The sequence below is a fragment of the Hyla sarda genome, chromosome 2 (assembly GCF_029499605.1).
Source record: "Hyla sarda isolate aHylSar1 chromosome 2, aHylSar1.hap1, whole genome shotgun sequence".
Taxonomy (NCBI): Eukaryota; Metazoa; Chordata; class Amphibia; order Anura; family Hylidae; genus Hyla; species Hyla sarda.
This window is the reverse complement of record NC_079190.1, coordinates 246,636,597-246,655,743: the sequence shown is the minus strand read 5'-3', so window position 1 is coordinate 246,655,743 and position 19,147 is coordinate 246,636,597. Positions and strand designations below refer to the sequence as shown.

The window sequence follows — 19,147 nt, the reverse complement described above, 5'->3', positions numbered from 1 at the left end:
GGAGCCGGCCGGCTGCCAGAAATATGAAAATTTAATTAAATTTCCCGGGCAGTGCTGTGATTGGACAATTGGTCTCGGCCAATCACAGCACCGCCCGGGAAGTATGAAACTACAGTGTAGTTTCATATTTCTACGAGCTCTCTGCTGCCCCGGCCCCTCATCTCCCCCTCCCTTGTAATCTTAACCCGCCACTGCTGTACCTCTCCCCCTACCACCGCACATCTTATCCTGCCGCCTCCGCTCATTATACCCCCCTCTGACCCTGCTGCCACTCATCTCCCGCGGCCGCCGCTCATCTCCCCCCCTGCCACTGCTCATACCCCCCTCCCCCCCGCCGCTGCTCATCTCCCTGCCACGGCTAATCTCCCCCAGCCGCAACTCATCTCCCCCCTCCCCGCCGGCGCTCAAATGCCCCCACTGCCGCTCATCTCACCCTGCCGCCGCCACTCATCTCACTCTGCTGCCGATTATGTCACCCTGCTGCCACTGCTCTTCCTGCCCCAGCGCCCCTGCCGCCTCGGCTCATTTCACCCCCCGCCGAAGCACATCTCACCCTGCTGCCGCTGTTTGGTTTTACCAAACTCCATCCACAGGCTGTATTTTTATTTTTTTGCCAGGGACTGCATTCTTTTACAATTAAATGAGAAGTAAATATACATTACATAAAGCATATGTTGTACATCTGCTGGCTAAATAGTGAGTAGCTAAAATTAGACAAACATTGAGTTTTACTTTTAGCACTCTAAGACATATCATTGTAAAGGAAAAGGACTACAGTATTTACTATTAATTTCTAAATGTTACAACCTCTCTATTAAATAACCAAAATCCATGTATTTAGTATTGAACAATATTTAAAGATAATTGAAGATTACCGAAAAGGAAGTGAGAATATACTGTAGAGCAAATGGAAGCTCAATAACATGACTGCAATTTCTGTTTGATTTGCCTTTGATCTTAACTGCTTTTCGTGTATAAAAAAAAAAGCTGCTTTCCATATCTTAGACCTGATGAAACCATTCAAGAAGATAGTCATTTTTTATTTCTGATGCTAAAGCATTACCAAATCAGTAACTGAATCTATATCTAAAAAAGATAAGAGAGGGTAAATAAATCTATAGCTAAAAAGACAACTACTGTAAGGAAATTAAATAAAAACCAAAGGAAGTAAGTGCATATAAACTGCACATACCTGGACTCAATGGAGTACTGTGTCTAGCTGAAGATTCTGTATTTCTGGGAGTGGTAAGTTGCAACAGAGAATTTTTCTGATCACATGAAATACTTGACAATTCTTCAACATCTATAGTGGACCTGAATAATTTGATACAAAAACAAAATGTTCCTTGTTCTTTACACTTGCCTTAGGGTGACTACATGTAAGATCTAGGTGACAAACCATCACTCATCTTCCACATCTGCGAACAATTTGTATTTTTTTTTTTTTTTGCAAGCTGAATCTGTATGTTAGTGAAGCAGCTAGTGATGGACTGTCTATGGCAGGGGTCTCAAACTCAAATTATCCGGGGGCCACTGGAGGTAGCAGCTGGGTGAGGCTGGACCCATTACATATAATGCCCTCATCATATGCCCCTCATCATCCACCAGCAACACCCTCCACCAGCAGTAGCACCCCCATCATCCACCAGCAACCCCCCCATTCCCCCTACCCCGTGTGGTAATAGCATGAGCTGACGGATGATGGGGGGTACTACTTCTGGGGGTTCCCCACAATAGGTAGGCAGCAGGTTCCCCACATAAGGTAGGCAGCAGGTTCCCCACATTAGGTAGGCAGAAGGTTCCCCACATTAGGTAGGCAGCAGTCTCCCCACATTAGGTAGGCAGCAGGTTACCCACATTAGGTAGGCAGCAGGTTCCCCACATTAGGTAGCATTGTTGATTACCCCCCTCCCCCCCCCCCCCCCCCGACTCACACACAGACATCCACACAGACAGACACACACAAGAACAGACACCCACACATAGACAGACAGACACACACACATAGACAGACACATACACATAGACAGACATACACACACACATGCAAACACACATAGACAGACAGACACACACACATGCACACACACATAGACAGACACACACACACGCAGACAGACACCCACACATGCACACACACGCAGACAGACAGACACCCACACACACATAGACAGACACACACACACACACATAGACAGACAGACACACACATAGACAGACAGACACACATAGACAGACAGACAGACACACACACATAGAAAGACAGACACACACACATAGACAGACAGACACCCACACATGCACACACATAAGCATACAGACACCCACACATGCACACACACATAGACAGACAGACACCCATACATGCACACACACACACAAGCAGACAGACACCAACACATGCACACACACACACAAATAGACAAAACACACACGCAGACACACATCCACACATGCACACACACACACAAATAGACAAACACACACACGCAGACAGACACACATCCACACATGCACACACACACATAGACAGACACACACACACGCAGACAGACAGACACCCACACATGCACACACAAGCAGACAGACACCCACACACACATAGACAGACACACACACACACACATAGACAACCTTACCTGTCCTGCACTGCGCTTCTCCTCTCCGGAGTAGTAAAGAAAACTGTGTCTTGAAGCCTTCTGTGTCCCGAATAGCTGAGGAAATTGAGGAGTCACTGTGCAGAGACACTGTGATTGGTTGATGGGGGGGGCGTGTGCAGTCTCTGCTCAGGACACAGAACTGCTTCAAGACACAGTTTTCTTCACTACATACCTGGCGCAGCCTCAAACTTTCGTTCCGTGGGCCGGGAGTTTGAGACCCCTGGTCTATGGCCTAACACCTCTGACCTAGCTCTTCTGTAGTTCCCACAGATTAGGTGCAGTATAAGTCCCCGCACATTAGGTTGGCAGTACGAGTCCCCGTAAATTAGGTGTGCAGTACAGTTCCCCCACATTAGGTGTGCAGTACAGTTCCCCCACATTAGGTGTGCAGTACAATTCCCCCACATTAGGTGCAGTATAGTTCCCCACATTAGGTGCAGTATAGTTCCCCACATTAGGTGCAGCACAGTTCCCCCACATTAGGTGCAGTACAGTTCCCCCACATTAAGTGCAGTACAGTTCCCCCACATTAGGTTGGCAGTATAGTTCCCCACATTAGGTTGGCAGTATAGTTCCCCACATTAGGTTGGCAGTATAGTCCCCCACATTAGGTGCAGTATAGTCCCCCACATTAGGTGCAGTATAGCTCCCCCACATTAGGCGCAGTATAGCTCTACCACATTAGGTGCAGTATAGTCTCCCCACATTTGGTGCAGTATAGTTCCCCCACATTAGGTGAAGCATAGTCCCCCACATTAGGTGCAGTATAGTTCCCCACATTAGGTTGGCAGTATAGTTCCCCCACATTAGGTGCAGTATTGTCCCCCACATTAGGTGCAGTATAGTTCCCCCACATTAGGTGCAGTATAGTTCCCCCACATTAGGTGCAGTATAGTCCCCCATATTAGGTGCAGTATAGTTCCCCATATTAGGTGCAGTATAGTCCCCACATTAGGTGCAGTACAGTTCCCCCACATTAGGTGCTGTATAGTTCCCCCACATTAGGTGCCGTATAGTCCCCACATTAGGTGCAGTACAGTTAGGTGCAGTATAGTTCCCCACATTAGGTGTAGTATAGTTTCCCCACATTAGGTGCAGTACAGTTCCCCAACATTAGGTGCAGTATAGTTCCCCACATCAGGTGCAGTATAGTTTCCCCACATTAGGTGCAGTATAGTTCCCCACATTAGGTGCAGTATAGTTCCCCCACATTCGGTGCAGTATAGTCCCCCACATTAGGTGCAGTACAGTTTCCCCCACAGACATACAGCCTTCAGCCATATACAGTGTATGAATGGAGGCTGTATGCCTGTTTACTGCCCCACTTCAGTATTCCGACCATCGCTCTGGGGTCATGATCTACTATGGGCCATAGCAGTAGGTCCCGGGACCGGTGGTGGGGTGGTCGGAACAATGAAGATGATGTGCCGCTGGTCCCTTACCATGCGCGCGCGTCCTCCTCACTGCTCCGCTCTGCTCTGTTACTATGGGCGCACGCACGGGACGTCAGTGACGTCCCTGCGTGCGCTACCTCCCAGTGGCCCCTGCGTTTTTAAAGTTAATGCGGGGCCGCAGAGAGGTAACCGGGGCATCCTTGTGTCCCGTAAAGATTTTTCGGGACACAGGGATGTCCCTAATGTGAGCAGGCGCTCCATGAGCGCCAATGATGATTCGGCCCTGCCTATAGCAACTAATAAGTTACCAGTGTCCATTTTTAGCATAAGTTCACATGTAGTGCATTCCCTACATGTGAACTATTGTGACCTTACTCTTAGGGGCCTTTTAAAAAAAATGAAAGCTGTAATCTGATTGGTTGCTATGGGCAACTGCTTTCCTGCACAGGTTTTCATAAATCTCCCCAATATTCCCTATTACCTGGTATTTGTTGATACGCCAAATGCAGTATGCCCTGGTGTATTCTTTTCCAATACTCTATGCCCTGGAGTATTATTTTCCACTGCTCTTTCATCAGTCCATGCTAATATTGTTTTATCTGTATGTAAACAAGCACAATAACTTCTGTCAATAACAAAACAGTAAAGAGGTAACACACACACACAGAACAATGGTGCATGAGTCATAAAGTCTAATCTATAGCATTAAAGTTACAGTAAAATGTAATTTGGATGTGCACCCCCGCTTTGTTGCTGTTCTGAATAATAATCTTTAATGGGGTAGGAAAAAAGTTTTTCTGATACAGAAAATAAAGCGTACCAGTCATTTCAAAAGATTGTTAAAAACCTGCATGGTTTTGTTAGATTAAATAAAACAACTTGCCAATGTGATTTTTGGGGTTTTCACTGTTGTTATTAAGCCCCTGAGAGTTCCTTTACATGGTACACAGCTACATCTCATTCTTTCAGGGGGTGAGAACAGAGCTGGGCTGTTTGCCAGTACTATACACAGATTCTTCCTTTCCCTTACTTCTCTGGCCTTACTTCTTCTTTCCCTTACCTCTCCGGCCAATCACAGCACACCACATACTCCTCTCTGCTATGCCATTACATAGGTAGGTGATTCCACCCATTAGATAGTTGACCCCAGTAGGTAGGTATCCCCCTCCCCAATTAGGCAGAAGACCCATAGGTTGGTAGGTAATTCTCTATCCCCTATTTGGTTAAAGCCTCCAATAGGTAGAATCCCCGATTAGGTAGAAGACCCCAGTAGAGAGGTAATACCACTATTAGGTAAATGGTTCAAGTAGGTAGGTAATTCCCCCTTCGCAACTTATTAGGTAAATAATCCTCACTAGGTGAACAATCCCCTCTATAAGTCATTAGCCCCCAGTAGGTAGGTTAACCCCCCCCATTAGGTAGATGGTAATTCCACCAGCCCCCCCAGCAGGTAGGTAGGAATCAACCACGTTCATATCAGGTAAAAGCCCCCCTGGTAGACAGATAGTTAATTCCCCCCCACACATTAAGTAGAAGCCCCCAGTAGGTAGGTAAGGAATCCTCTGTATTAGGTAGAAGCCCTCCCCCCTCCAATTATCATTTTGCTCTAATATTGTAATTACTACATTTATCATCATTATTTACACATATACAATTTGATCCAGCTCCAACAACACCTTTCTGGTGTGTTCATTTTTCTTGGTCTGCCCGGTCTTGGCCTAAAATTAAACATTTCATAGCCTAGACAGGGTTTTGACCTGACTAGGTGGAATGATAACCCCTGTTAGCTTCTTATGTAATTGGTTGGTTATGTAGCAGCCCAACACTTCCTTCAATCACCCTGTATCTTTATAACTATCCATAAAAGATTGTAGGGTTATTACCGAAGCACGCTGTGGAAGACGGTGCAGGACTCCATTCTCCGAAGCTATGGTCTGATACATCACATACATTGAGTGTCTAAAGTTAAAATACAATAATACAATGTGATGTAAACATTATTTATGATTTACTTTTCTAAAAGAGGTTAGATCAGTGCATGTGCATTCCTCATTTTCCAATGAAACAGATATCAGCATAACTTGGATATGCCAAAAAAGCATTGTGCTTGACAGAGCTCCAGGTCACTACGGTCGTAATATTAGTGGGTTCCCAGACCCAAAAATTGTTACTGTTTTCTTCTACTGATGTCTGGATGACAGGTTAGAAAACAGTTTATGGTGCACATACTCTGTAATGTTCTTAACAGAAAGTCGCCTGCCATGTGCTCCCTAGCCCAAAAAAAATCTTTGGTTAAAGGGGTACTCCCGTGGAAAACCTTTTTTTTTTTTTTTTTAAATCAACTGGTGCCAGAAACAGATTTGTAAATTACTTCTATTAAAAAATCTTAATCCTTCCAATACATTTTATGGGCTGTATACTACAGAGGAAATGCTCTTCTTTTTGGATTTCTCTGATGTCACGATCACAGTGATCTCTGCTAACCTCTGCTGTCCGTTTTAGGAACTGTCCAGAGCAACATATGTTTGCTATGGGGATTTTCTGCTGCTCTGGACAGTTCCAAAATGGACAGCAAAGGTCAGCAGAGAGCACTGTGGTTGTGACATCAGAGAAATTCAAAAAGTAAAGATTTTTTTAATAGAAGTAATTTACAAATCTATTTAACTTTCTGGCACCAGTCCAAAAAAAAAAGTTTTCCACGGGAGTACCCCTTTAAGAGGGTCATTTAGTAGCAGAAAGAAGACAAGAACCAATTGAATTTAAACTAAAACAAGTAAATATAAGAAAAATGCTGTCATGTCACAGTGTCCGTTGTAAAATACCTCTTTTTCGGTCTTATCAACATCAGTTTCGGGAGTAAAGTAACTGGTTTCAGTGCTCTCATTTGAATCATCATTGTCTTTAGTACTGTCCTGTTAGAAATTCAAATATGTGAAGATGAATAATGATTTTTTTTTTTTTTTTTACAGTGATAATCGCAAATGATGAATTATGGGACATTGGAGTAAATGCAATCAGAACATCTATGTTGCAAAATCAGCTCTGTTATTGGAAAACTCAGGAGATTCTCCTATGTACACTCACCACGTGACATTAAATGAATAGTGGAAAAACTGTTGATATGCTGTTCAGATAAGTCGGAAGTTTAGATCACACCTGGTCGCAGTTCTGACCTGATGCAATCAGTTACAGCTGGGTGAGGTGCACTGAAGCGTGCTTCTAACTCACCTGGTAAAGGAAAAACCTAACTCAGGGGGAGATTTATCAAAACCTGTGTAAAGGAAAAGTTGTCCATAGCAACCAATCAGATCATTTCTTTCATTTTGCAGAGGCCTTGTTAAAAATGAAAGAAGTGAGCTGTTTGGTTGCTATGGGCAACTGGGCAACTTTTCCTCTGGACAGGTTTTGATAAATCTGTCCCATAGACTCTAGCAGATTGAATAAGTCAGGCAGAGCGGTCAACCAGCCTGGACAACATGTGAAAAGTTCTTCCAAATAACAGTAACGCTTTAGGGTGCGTTCACACGCTATTACTAGCAGCAGGTTTCACGCTGCGGGAAACCTGCTGCGTGTTACGCTACCATTTATTTGAATGGGTCCACAGACAATCCGCAATCGTGTCAGATTTGTGGACTGTCCGCTGACTTATTTAAATCAATGGTAGCTAACTCGCAGCGGGTTTCCCGCAGCAGGAAACTCGCTGCTAGCTACTAGCATGTGAACGCACCCTTAAAAGGGTATTCCAGGATTTTTTTTCTGTCAGCCTTTAAGCCCATGATGCCAAGTTATAATACAGTGAAATCTCCCTTAGTGGACACCTCCCAATAGGGGACAGCTCCCAATAGTGGACAGTTTTTAATTCCCAGATAGTGCTGCTTATGGACCATCTTCAGACGACTCTGCAACTTTTTCAGTCTCATGGATTCCTGATAAACTGGAAGAAATCTCAGCTCACCAATGTATTTGCACCCTCTGAATAGGGGACATTCCAAATAGTGGAAGCGGACACACCTAAGAGGGGACAGAACACTCCCAATAGAGGACAAAACACTCCCAATAGGGAACAATAGGGGACAAGACACTCCCAATAGTGGACAACCAGGCTTATGTGCCAGTCCTACCTTGTACACAGGGTCACCATCAGGGGGTACAGACAATACCCCAGTAAGGGGCCCAGGCCTAAACTGCAGCCCCAACACAGAAGCAGAAGACATCAGTGGTCTCCTGCATCTGTACATCCACCCAGTGGCGTACCTACCACTTGGCAAACCCAGCCACTGCCAGGGGCAAACACCTGGCAGGGGCGCAGGCTGCAAAACACATGTTATATCAAAACTCTAGTAGTAATGATGATGGCCAGTGTCAGGGCAGCGGGATCGGCCGCCTCAGCGCAACAATTAGCAGTGGGTATGGGATTAAAATTGCTGCCTATAAGCAGGGGGAGCAGCGTTGACCGTGCTGCACATTATGCTGCAGCAGCAGGCAGCAGGTCCATTACCTTCATCCCCAGCGCAGGCTCCTTAAAAATATGTACAGAGCCAGATATGCCAGGGGCTGCTGGGAGCAGACACAAAAGTCTGCTCCAAGCCCTTGACAGGTCCCTGTGTCTGACCCCGCAACATCACCGGCAGTGTACAAAGGAGCATAATCCTCATCCACCTCACATTTTACCAGTGGCACTGGAGGGTGAGTGTACTGGCAGGGGAAGTAGTGAGGAGACCCATGCATGGATGGAAGGATGGTGAGGAGACTGTGGCTGGAGGCATGGATGGGGGGGCAAGCTCACTGTGGATGAGGGGGTGCGGAGACTGTGGATGGGGGCGAGGAGACTGTGGATGGATGGATGGGGGTAAGGACACTGTGGATGGATGGATGGATGAGGGGGTGAAGAGACTGTTAATGGATGGGGGGGTGAGGAGACTATGGATGGAGCAGAGGAGACTGTGGATAGATGGATGGGGGGTGAGGAGACTGTGGATGGATGGATGGATGAGGGGTGAGGAGACTGTGGATGGGGGGTGAGGAGAATGTGGATGGGGGTGAGGAGACTAGGGATGGATGGATGGGGGTGAGGAGTGTGTGGATGGATGCATGAGGGGGTGAGGAGACTGTGGATGGGGGTGAGTAGACTGTGGATGGAAGGATTGGGGGTGAGCAGACTGTGGATGGATGGATGGGGGTGAGGAGACTGTGGATGGATGGGGGTGAGGAGACTGTGGATGGATGGATGGGGGATGAGGAGACTGTGGATGGATGGATGAGGGGGTGAGGAGACTGTGGATGGATGGATGAGGAGACTGTGGATGGATGGGGGTGAAGAAACTGTGGATAGATGGATGGGGGATGAGGAGACTGTGGATGGATGGATGGATGGATGAGGGGGTGAGGAGACTGTGGATGGATGGATGAGGAGGGTGAGGAGACTCTGGATGGATGAGGAGGGTAAGGAGACTGTGGATGGATAGTGTGTGGGTGAGGAGACTGTAGGTGGATGGATGGATGGATGGATGGGGGGCAAGCTATCTTTGGATGGGGGTGAGGAGACTGTAGATGGATGGATGGCTGGGGGTGAGGTGAGGTGACTGGATGTATGGACGGGGGCAAGGTTACTGTGGATGGATGGATGGATGGATGGGTGGGTGAGGTGACTGTGGATAGATGGATGGGGGGGGAAAGGTGTCTGTGGATGGATGGGGGGGGTGAGGTGACTGGATGGACGGAGGACGAGGTGGCGGTGGAGGAATGGAGGTGAGGTGACTGGATTGATGGGGGCAATGTGACGATGGAAGGATGGATGGGGGCGAGGTGACAATGGATGGGGGGACAGATGGATGGGGGGTGGGGTGACTGGAAGGATGGATGGGTGGCGAGGTGACTGTAAATGGATGGATGGATAGGGGGGCAAGGTGAGTGAGAATGGTGGGGATGTGTTAAGAGAACCAATGAGCAGTGTCCAGCTCAGCCAAAACTCCCCTTTGTGCCTTGGAATGGTGCAGGGCAACAACTATAGCACGGTATTGCAAAAGAAGAGCTTGTCCAGCGTAGAACGCGCAATCTTCAACAATTTATTGCTTAAGACCAACACCAGGACAAGGAAAGTCATGTGGAGCGTTAAAGGTGTCAGCATACACATTACTCTATAGAAAGCGTTTCATTATATAGGGAAACACATGACCCCCTCACTGAGGAGGAAATGTGTTAGGCTTCTTTCACACTGACGTTTGTGCCCGTCAGTGTACCGGCCGTTAGAAGACAGCGGGAGAAAAATTATCCCCTATCCCCTCAATGAAAGTCTATAGGATGGGGCGGGGCGGCCTCCCATAGACTTGCATTGAGGGGGTGGGGTGTGACGTCCCACGGGGATGGAGTTGTGACATCACGATACTCAGGCGCAGTGGTAATAACGCCTTACACTCGGAGCCTCCAGGGCTGCGGAGAGCTCACAAAGGTGGGTGCGGAATGAGAGATTGCAGGGGTCCCCAGCGGTGGGAACCCCGTGATCAAACGTCTTATCCCCTATTCTTTGGATAGGGGATAAGATGTCTTAGGGCTGGAGTACCCCTTTAAGGTCTAAACAGGGAATAACTCTTGATCTGAGGTTAAGATTAAATATTCAGAAAGCATTTAAATAGCGGACCAAATAAGGTTTTATAAACAATTACAGTTTAGATAATTTTTTTGGCAGGTTTCCGTGGCCCCTGACTCTCATATGCTTTAAATGGAAACCATGAAGCTAGCCTGAACAGACAGTAAAAGCCAGATAGACCTGTGCTACTAAACAGTCCATTAATAAATTCTGCTGCCCGTAGTAGTGCCATACTGTACCTCTTGCTGCATACAGTCAATGTAATCACATGATTAACCAAGACGCGTTGTTCTTTATGTAATGCTTGCTCTCTCATGGCCCGCAAGAAGAAGTAAAGAGAGCCAACCTGTTGCAATAGCAACTACAGTCTTCTTATTATATCTGACTAGTGACATTCTCTGACCTGCTAGCACTAAAGGTATTTCTTTCAACAGAAGTTTATTATCTTTTCTAAAAACACAAACAAATGTGTCAAAATAAAGGATATTAAATGTACTGTTTTTTTTGTATTACGCATACTTGGAGTGGCTTCATTCCCACAGGGATCTCCCCGTCGTCTTCATTCTCATTAGACTGGTATCTTCTACCTAATTAAAAAATAAGAACAACATCTTTTGCAAAAAACAATTCCAGCGATAATGATCTAAGCTGAACAATATTCAGTCCTTGTTTCCTGTATGCTTGTTTTCTAAAAGTGTGAGGGCACCTGCAAACTCCTTTTTTGGCAGCCCCTACTGGCTGCAGGGTACTGTGGTCACCTTTGCTTACCCTGCCCCGTGGCTGCCCGCACTGTATGTCTTTGGAGAACTCTACTCATTCTTATAAATAATTATTCTCGAACACAGAAAGAATCAGCTGAAGTGAATGGTGTGTGTGTTAATACTACAATGAATATATACACCAGACTATATAAAAAAAAAAGCGGTGCAGTTTAAATAAAAGGGAAATCAAAACCTGCAAAATGGCGGAACAGTTTCTCCAGTTTTGTTTCTCGACTGTCCTCACAGTGATCCTTGTTGCTTCTCTGTTCTTGCTTTATCTGCTCTTCTTTGTCAATATCACATACATGTTCACACTGTTTTTTGCTCTGTAGGTGCTGACTGTCTGACTTTACTAGGTTGGGAAAAAACAATTAACCTTGTAATTGTTAAAGTTATGTTAGGTGAGGTGCTAAAGAGAAAATTGGGACAACTTTGCACTCAGGCCAACACTTAGAATGAGAGAACAGAATTAGAAGACTGGGATGGACATATAGCACCGCTGAATCTGAGGACAAAAAACTCACTTAAAGGGGTACTCCGGTGGAAAATATATAAATTTTTTTAATCAACTGCTGCCAGAAAGTTAAACAGATTTGTAAATTACTTCTATTAAAAATCTTTATCCTTCCAGTATGTATTAGCAGCTGTATATTACAGAGAAAGTTCTTTTGTTTTTGGATTTCTTTTTTTTCCCTCCACAGTGCTCTCTGCTGACATCTCTGTCTGTATCAGGAACTGTCCAGAGCAGCATAGGTTTGCTATGGGGATTTGCTCCTGTTCTGGACAGCTCCTTATACAGACAGAGGTGTCAGCAGAGAGCACCGTAGACAGAAAAAGAAAAAAAGAAATCCATAAAGAAAATAGCATTCTCTTTAGTATATGGCAGCTAATAAGTACTGGAAGGATAAAGATTTTTTAAACAGAAGTAATTTACAAATCTAGAAATAGAAAAACAGGTGCCAATGGTAAGATGAAGTTCTACTTTATTGTATCCAAGTTAAAACATCGACATGGAAAGTCTCAATGACATGTACAGCTTGATAAAACCCAGGAAACACTCTGCATGACGTGTTTCAGGTCATGTGACCTTTCTTCAGATGCATGATATAACATCAGATCTTAAATTGAGACCATGGGGCTGAAACGAATGCAGTGAATATATCCAAAAAATCTCTCTATTATGAAGGATTTTGATTTGATCCCCTCCTCTATCATGTAGATGAACAATTTCAATGCCATAAAACTGAAAGTCCGAGACATCACCAGAATGTACTGTTCTGACATATTTAGAAACATTCAAAGAATTAGCATGTGCTATACCATATACCCGTGATCCTGTATCCTTTTTTTTCAGTGTTTTTTTTGTGCTACCAATAAAGGACATGTTACAACTTTTGCAACATATCCTATATATAATATAGACAGGCTGGCAGTTGATGGTGGAGAGTAAAAGTTTTAGACGAAGTCATGTTAATGGTGGTGGTTTTAACTGCATGTTCACATACAACACATCTCGTTTCTTGAAGAAACCCCTCGCAGACATCCAAAACGAGGAAGAGCACTTGGGGATAAAAGATTGGCCAGGTTGGAAAAATTAACTCCAACCTGTAAGTACTTGTTTAATACAGGGTCCTGTTGAAGGACTGGTAAAAATTTTGTAATGATATTTTTGATCTTGTTAAATTCCGAGCTGTAAGAAGTCACAAAGATTGGTTTGGAGATAGAGGGTGAGGAGGGAGAATTTGAAGATTTGATTGTAGGAGATCTCTTCTGGACTTAATGGACCCTACGTTTGGTTCTATTTAGGGACCAAGGCTGATAGCCTCTATTGCGTAACTGATGACATACTATGTCAGACTCCATTTGATATGCCTCCTTAGATGAGAAGTTTCCTGAGCCCAAGTCAGCTCACCCACAGGGACGGCTAGAACCGTATGTTTGGGATGGCATGATTCGGCTCGGAGAAAAGTATTGCCCGAGGTGGATTTCCTATATGTAGTGTTGTGAACACAACCCTCTTCTGCACACAGCAGTATATCTAAAAATGGAACAGTGTTCTTGTACCATGAATATGTAAAAAATAAATTGTGTGGGTTGGTATTGATGTAATTGATAAAGGATGACGCCTCCTGTTCTGTGGATGAGGAAATTACAATCACGTCATCCATATACCTTCCATACCATACAATATGAGAAAAAAACGGATTTAACGGATTTAAGTCACAAAAGATGTATTGCATTTCCCACCAGTGAACAAAAATATTTGCCACTGATGGGGAGGACTTAACCTCATTGAAGCTCCTGTACATTGGACGTAAAATTGTTCCAGAAAACTAATGAAATTATGGGGCAAAATATAAGATAATGCCTCCAAGGAAAATTGACATAAATTGTTACTGTATGCTGAAAAGGTATTCATGATGTCTGACACTGCTCTCAAATTTATAAATCTTTTTAACTTTCTGGCACCAGTTGAAAATTTTTTTTTTCCACCGGAGTACCCCTTTAAGTGCTTGCTCAGTTCCACCAAAAGATGAAAAATGAAAAAAGAAAAAAAAGGGTAAATAAGTTAGGACAGAAGATATTATGGTACGTATGTTAGGCTAAGTTTCCACTTGGTTTTTTTCTGGCAGTTTTTGGATATCTGCCACTGCAGTTTTTGAGCCAAAGCCAGAAGTGTATTCAAAAGGAATAGGAAATATAAATGAAGGACATATACTTCTCCTCCCTTATGGATCCACTTCTGACTTTGGCTCAAAAACTGCAGTGGCAGATATCCAAAAACTGCCAGAAAAAAAAAACAAGTGGAAACTTAGCTTTAATGTTACTTTTAAAAATGTTGAAATTTTTCAGTTTGATTTACGGTGGCCATACTTGTAGAACAGACATGGCTGCCACCTTTGGGGTTAGCCATTCTGTAAATTGCCAGTTAATTGAAACTTTACCTGTCACTCTAACTTTTAACCCCTTCATTACTTAGCCCTTTCTCACCTTATGGACCAGAGCGTTTTTTGCAATTCTGACCACTGTCACTTTAAACATTAATGACTCTGGGATGCTTTTAGTCATCATTATGATTCCCAGATTGTTTTTTCGTGACAAATTCTACTTTAACATAGTGGTAAATTTTTGTGGTAACTTGCATCCTTTTTTGGGGAAAAATACCCAAATTTGATGAAAAAAATGAAAATTTTGCATTTTTCTAACTTTGAAGCTCTCTGCTAGTAAGGAAAATGGATATTCAAAATAAAAAAATTTTTGGTTCACATATACAATATGTCTACTTTATGTTTGCATCATAAAGTTGACATGTTTTTACTTTTGGAAGACATCAGAGGGCTTCAAAGTTCAGCAGCAATTTTCCAATTTTTCACAAAATTTTCAAACTCGATATTTTTCAGGGACCAGTTCAGTTTTAAAGTGGATTTTAAGGGTCTTCATATTAGAAATGCCCCACAAATGACCCCATTATAAAAACTGCATCCCCGAAAGTATTCAAAATGACATTCAGTCAGTGTTTTAACCCTTTAGGTGTTTCACAGGAATAGCAGAAAAGTGAAGGAGAAAATTAAAATTCTTGTTGACCCAATTTTTCAATGTTTGCAAGGGGTAAAAGGAGAAAATTTTTACATGTATTTGTAACGCAATTTCTCTCGAGTAAGCACATACCTCATATGTCTATGTAAAGTGTTCGGGGGTGGGGGGGCGCAGTAGAGGGCTCAGAAGGGAAGGAGCGACAAGGGGATTTTGGAGAGAACATTTTTGTGAAATGGTTTTTGGGGGGCATGCCACCTTTAGGAAGCCCCTATGGTGCCAGGACAGCAAAAAATACCCCACATGGCATTACATTTTGGAAACTAGACCCCTCGGGGAACGTAATAAGGGGTTAAGCGAATCTTAATACCCTACAGGTGTTTCACAACTTTTGCATATGTATAAAAAAAAATTTTTTACCTAAAATGCTTGTTTTCCCCAAAATTTTACATTTTTAAAAAGGGTAATAGCAGAAAATACCCCCCAAAATTTAAAGCCCAATTTCTCCCGATTCAGAAAACACCCCATATGGGGGTGAAAATTGCTCTGCTGGCGCACTACAGGTCTCAGAAGAGGAGTAGTTACATTTGGCTTTTTGGAAGCAAATTTTGCTCTGGGGGCATGCCGCATTTAGGAAGCTCCTTTGGTGCCAGGACAGCAAAAAAAAAAACCACATGGCATTACATTTTGGAAACTAGACCCCTCGGGGAACGTAACAAGGGGTAAAGTGAACCTTAATACCCCACATGTGTTTCACGACTTTTGCATATGTAAAAAAAAAAAAATTTTTTTTACCTAAAATGCTTGTTTTCCCCATTTTTACATTTTTAAAAAGGGTAATAGCAGAAAATACCCCCCAAAATTTGAAAACCAATTTCTCCCGATTCAGAAAACATCCCATATGGGGATGAAAAGTGCTCTGCTGGCACACTACAGGTCACAATTGGCTTTTTGGAAGCAAATTTTGCTCTGGGGACATGCCGCATTTAGGAAGCCCCTATCAGGGATGTGGAATTCCTATCGCCCGACGCCCGGGACATGCAGTTTCGGGTGCCGGGCCGGTGAATTTGTCCAGCCCTTAGACCGGCTTCGGACAAGCAGGGCCGAACCTGACAAGCGCGGCGGCGATCTGCAGTCTGTATGGAGCGGGCACCCGACTCCTGCCCGCTCCATACTCTGCAGCCCCCGGCTGTAAAAAACTGTGTCCTCCAAAGCAGAGCAGGGGAGATGAGAAGCTGTGTATTTGTCTTCTCTCCCCGACTCTGCAGATCTGCGGGGGGAGATGAGGGGGCGTGGCTTCTTGCTCCCAGTGCAAACCTGCGTCGTCTGCCTTCGCTCCCCTCAGCTGTAGCTTCTGAGAGCTGGGGGGAGGAGGCACGTCTGCACGGGGAGACTGCATGCGGCGCTCACAGGGGAGTATGGAGCGGGCTCCGGATTCCTGCCCGCTCCATACTCTGCAGCCCCCGGCTGTTCTCAGTAGCCGGGGGCCGCCGCTAATAGCCAGCATGCGGTGATTGCCATCTAAAGGGACATGTGAATGCTCCCTGGTGGGCTAGTGGGGTGGATCGCCCCCCTGCAGCGCGATCGCATGGGGGGGGGGGCGATCCACTATGGAGGTAGCCGGAGGCCTTACCTCTGCTTCCTGCTGTCCCGCTCTGTCATTGATAGATCCTGGCTGGACTAGGCTCTATCAATGGATCACAGAGCACACAGATTAATTGAGTTCAATAGAACTCTATTCATCTCTATGAGGAATCTAATGATTCCTCATATAAGTCTAATAAAGTGTAAAAAAAAAAAAAAAAATTTTAATAAAAGTTTGAAAGACACACATTAACCCAGTGGTCTTCAAACTGTGGCCCTCCAGATGTTACAAAACTACAATTCCCAGCATGCCAGGACAGCTGTTGGCTGTCCGGGCATGCTGGGAGTTGTAGTTTTGCAACATCTGGAGGGCCACAGTTTGAAGACCGCTGCATTAACCCCTTCCATGTTAAAAGTTCAAATCACCCCCTTTTCCTATATAAAAACATGTAAACATAATAAAAATAAACATATTTGGTATCGCTGCGTGCATAATTATAGAACCTATTAAAATATAACATTATGTATCCCGTACGGTAAATGTAAAAAAAAAATACCAAACCACAGATTTGCAATTTTTATAATATCCCCCAAAAAAGTTAAAAAGCTATTAAAAAGTCAGATCAATACCAAAATGTTACTGATACAAAAACAGATTATGGCGTAAAAAAATTAGCCCTCATACAGCCTGATATGTGGAAAAAAATAAAGCTACAGGGGTTAAAAAATGGCAATTAAAAAAATTTGAAAAAGTTCAGAATTAGTAAAACATGACGTAAACGATACAAATCTGGTATTGCTGTAATCAGGCCGGCCTAAAGTATAAAAATAACATGTTATCTCAACCACAAGGTAAATGGCGTAGAAAAGAAAACCACCAAATCTGCTAAATTATCTTTTACTATTTCAATTTCACTTCCCTTAATATATATTTTTTTTGGTGCAGAGAATATGTTATTGAAAAATTAAAAGGTATCCTTATAGTAGTATAGTAGCTTGGTTTTATCAGCACCTGAATAAAGAACACATTGCACCGCAACTGAGACCGGGTTTTCGTGAGTGCTTCCCTTATTTTATCTTTTCCATTGCTCTACATGGCTTATAGTAGGTAATTATGGCTATTATAGGGCGAGGAGGAAAAAAGTGAGAGCGTAAAAGCGAAAATTGGCCCGGAAAAGTGGATCGTCATGAGGGACAAGTAGATTTTGCTCTATTTTAGTCCCGTGGACAAGTAGTTTTTTATAAAATTTCCACACCCCTGCCCTATGGTGCCAGGACAGGCATACCATTTTGAAAACTAGACCCCTCTGGGAACGTAACAAGGGGTAAAGTGAACCTTAATACCCCACAGGTGTTTCACAACTTTTGCATATGTAAAAAAAAAAATTTTTTTTCACCAATCTGTCACATTAAAGTCGTTTATTTTGTACTGTGCACATGAAAATAACAAAATGCACCACAAAATGTATTACCCCATTTCTTCTGTAATTAGAAATATCCATGTCGCGGTCCTTACCTCAATTCTGGACATGTGGTAGGGTCCAAAACGACAGGAGCCCCCAGAGGATCCAGAGCATCAATTTTGCTAATGTACACTTTTTGAGATAATTTATGAAGGGATATATGAGCTAAATGTTTTTTTAGGAAAAGATCCAAAAACCTGAGTGCCTCTTTGAAGAAAATTTCACCCATTAAAGTATTCATCTAGGGATATAATGGGTATTTTTCTTTGTTTTATTTTACTAACAAAGTATTCATCTAGGGATATAATGGGAATTTTGGGGTGTTTGAAGGGAATGTCAGATGATAAAATGGGGGAAAAGCTGTTGTATAATAATTTTAAAAAAAACAGGGAGTATGAGAATTTTTTTTACAGTTTCTTCAAATCAGTGACTGTATGGTAAGCTCGAAAGCATTCACCAATACAGAGGCCTGGTTTAGAGGGGCACGTTTCACAAATATGGGTTGTGTCCTTTCGAATCCCTCTTGCATAGCAGACACGACAATGTTTTTGGGGTCTCCTTTTCTTTTCTGTGGGAGGTAATACACCAGGGAAATGCTGTCCATGGACAATTCTTGAGACCCCCATTTGGGAAGAACTGCCAGCCTCTTCTTCCTGCTCCCCAAATAGGAGTGATTTAATCACTGCTTCCTGGAATTCTAAGAAGGTCCCTCTGTGACCAGCATTCCTATAAAGGACAAAGGAATTATACAGCCCAACTTGGGTCAGGTACACGGACACCTTTTTGTACCATGCCTTAGATTTTCTTAAGGCGCTGTAGGGCTGCAGGACCTGATCAGAAAGGTCCACCCCTCCCATATATTTATTGTAATCCTGGATATACACAGGCTTGATGGTCTGCTCTGTGGTTCCTCGGATTGGGACCGGGGTTGACTGGTCACCATGGAGTGTTGTCAACACAAGGACGTCTTGTTTGTCCTTGTATTTGACCAACATTAGAGTGTCTGAACAAACAGCCCTACTTTGTCCTCTGGGCACTGGTGTCGCAATAAAATTTTTCAGTAGGTCTTTTACATTTTTTCGGATGGTGCCACATGCAGCTGTACTTCTGGCAGCAAGGGACTTCAGAAGGACGACACTGTTGTAAAAATTGTCAATATAGACAT

At 43.8% G+C, this 19,147-nt stretch overlaps 1 protein-coding gene across 22 annotated transcripts in view; it reads right to left on the bottom strand.

Moving 5' to 3' along the window:
• The window catches only part of TEX14 (testis expressed 14, intercellular bridge forming factor), a 536,718-nt gene that overhangs the window by 95,965 nt on the left and 421,606 nt on the right, over window positions 1-19,147 (bottom strand). For 21 of the 22 annotated variants that reach the window (XR_008888708.1, XM_056556863.1, XM_056556851.1 and 18 more), the window contains 6 exons: window positions 11,595-11,753; window positions 11,160-11,227; window positions 6,877-6,966; window positions 5,938-6,013; window positions 4,536-4,653; window positions 1,193-1,314 (listed from right to left, as the gene is read on the bottom strand). Coding sequence is in view for 21 of the 22 variants with exons in the window: in XM_056556863.1 (XP_056412838.1) it covers window positions 1,193-1,314; window positions 4,536-4,653; window positions 5,938-6,013; window positions 6,877-6,966; window positions 11,160-11,227; window positions 11,595-11,753 (633 nt within the window). In the remaining variant the exon portion in view is untranslated. The remainder of the gene's footprint in view (window positions 1-1,192; window positions 1,315-4,535; window positions 4,654-5,937; window positions 6,014-6,876; window positions 6,967-11,159; window positions 11,228-11,594; window positions 11,754-19,147) is intronic. The other variant, XM_056556860.1, reaches the window with a different exon arrangement.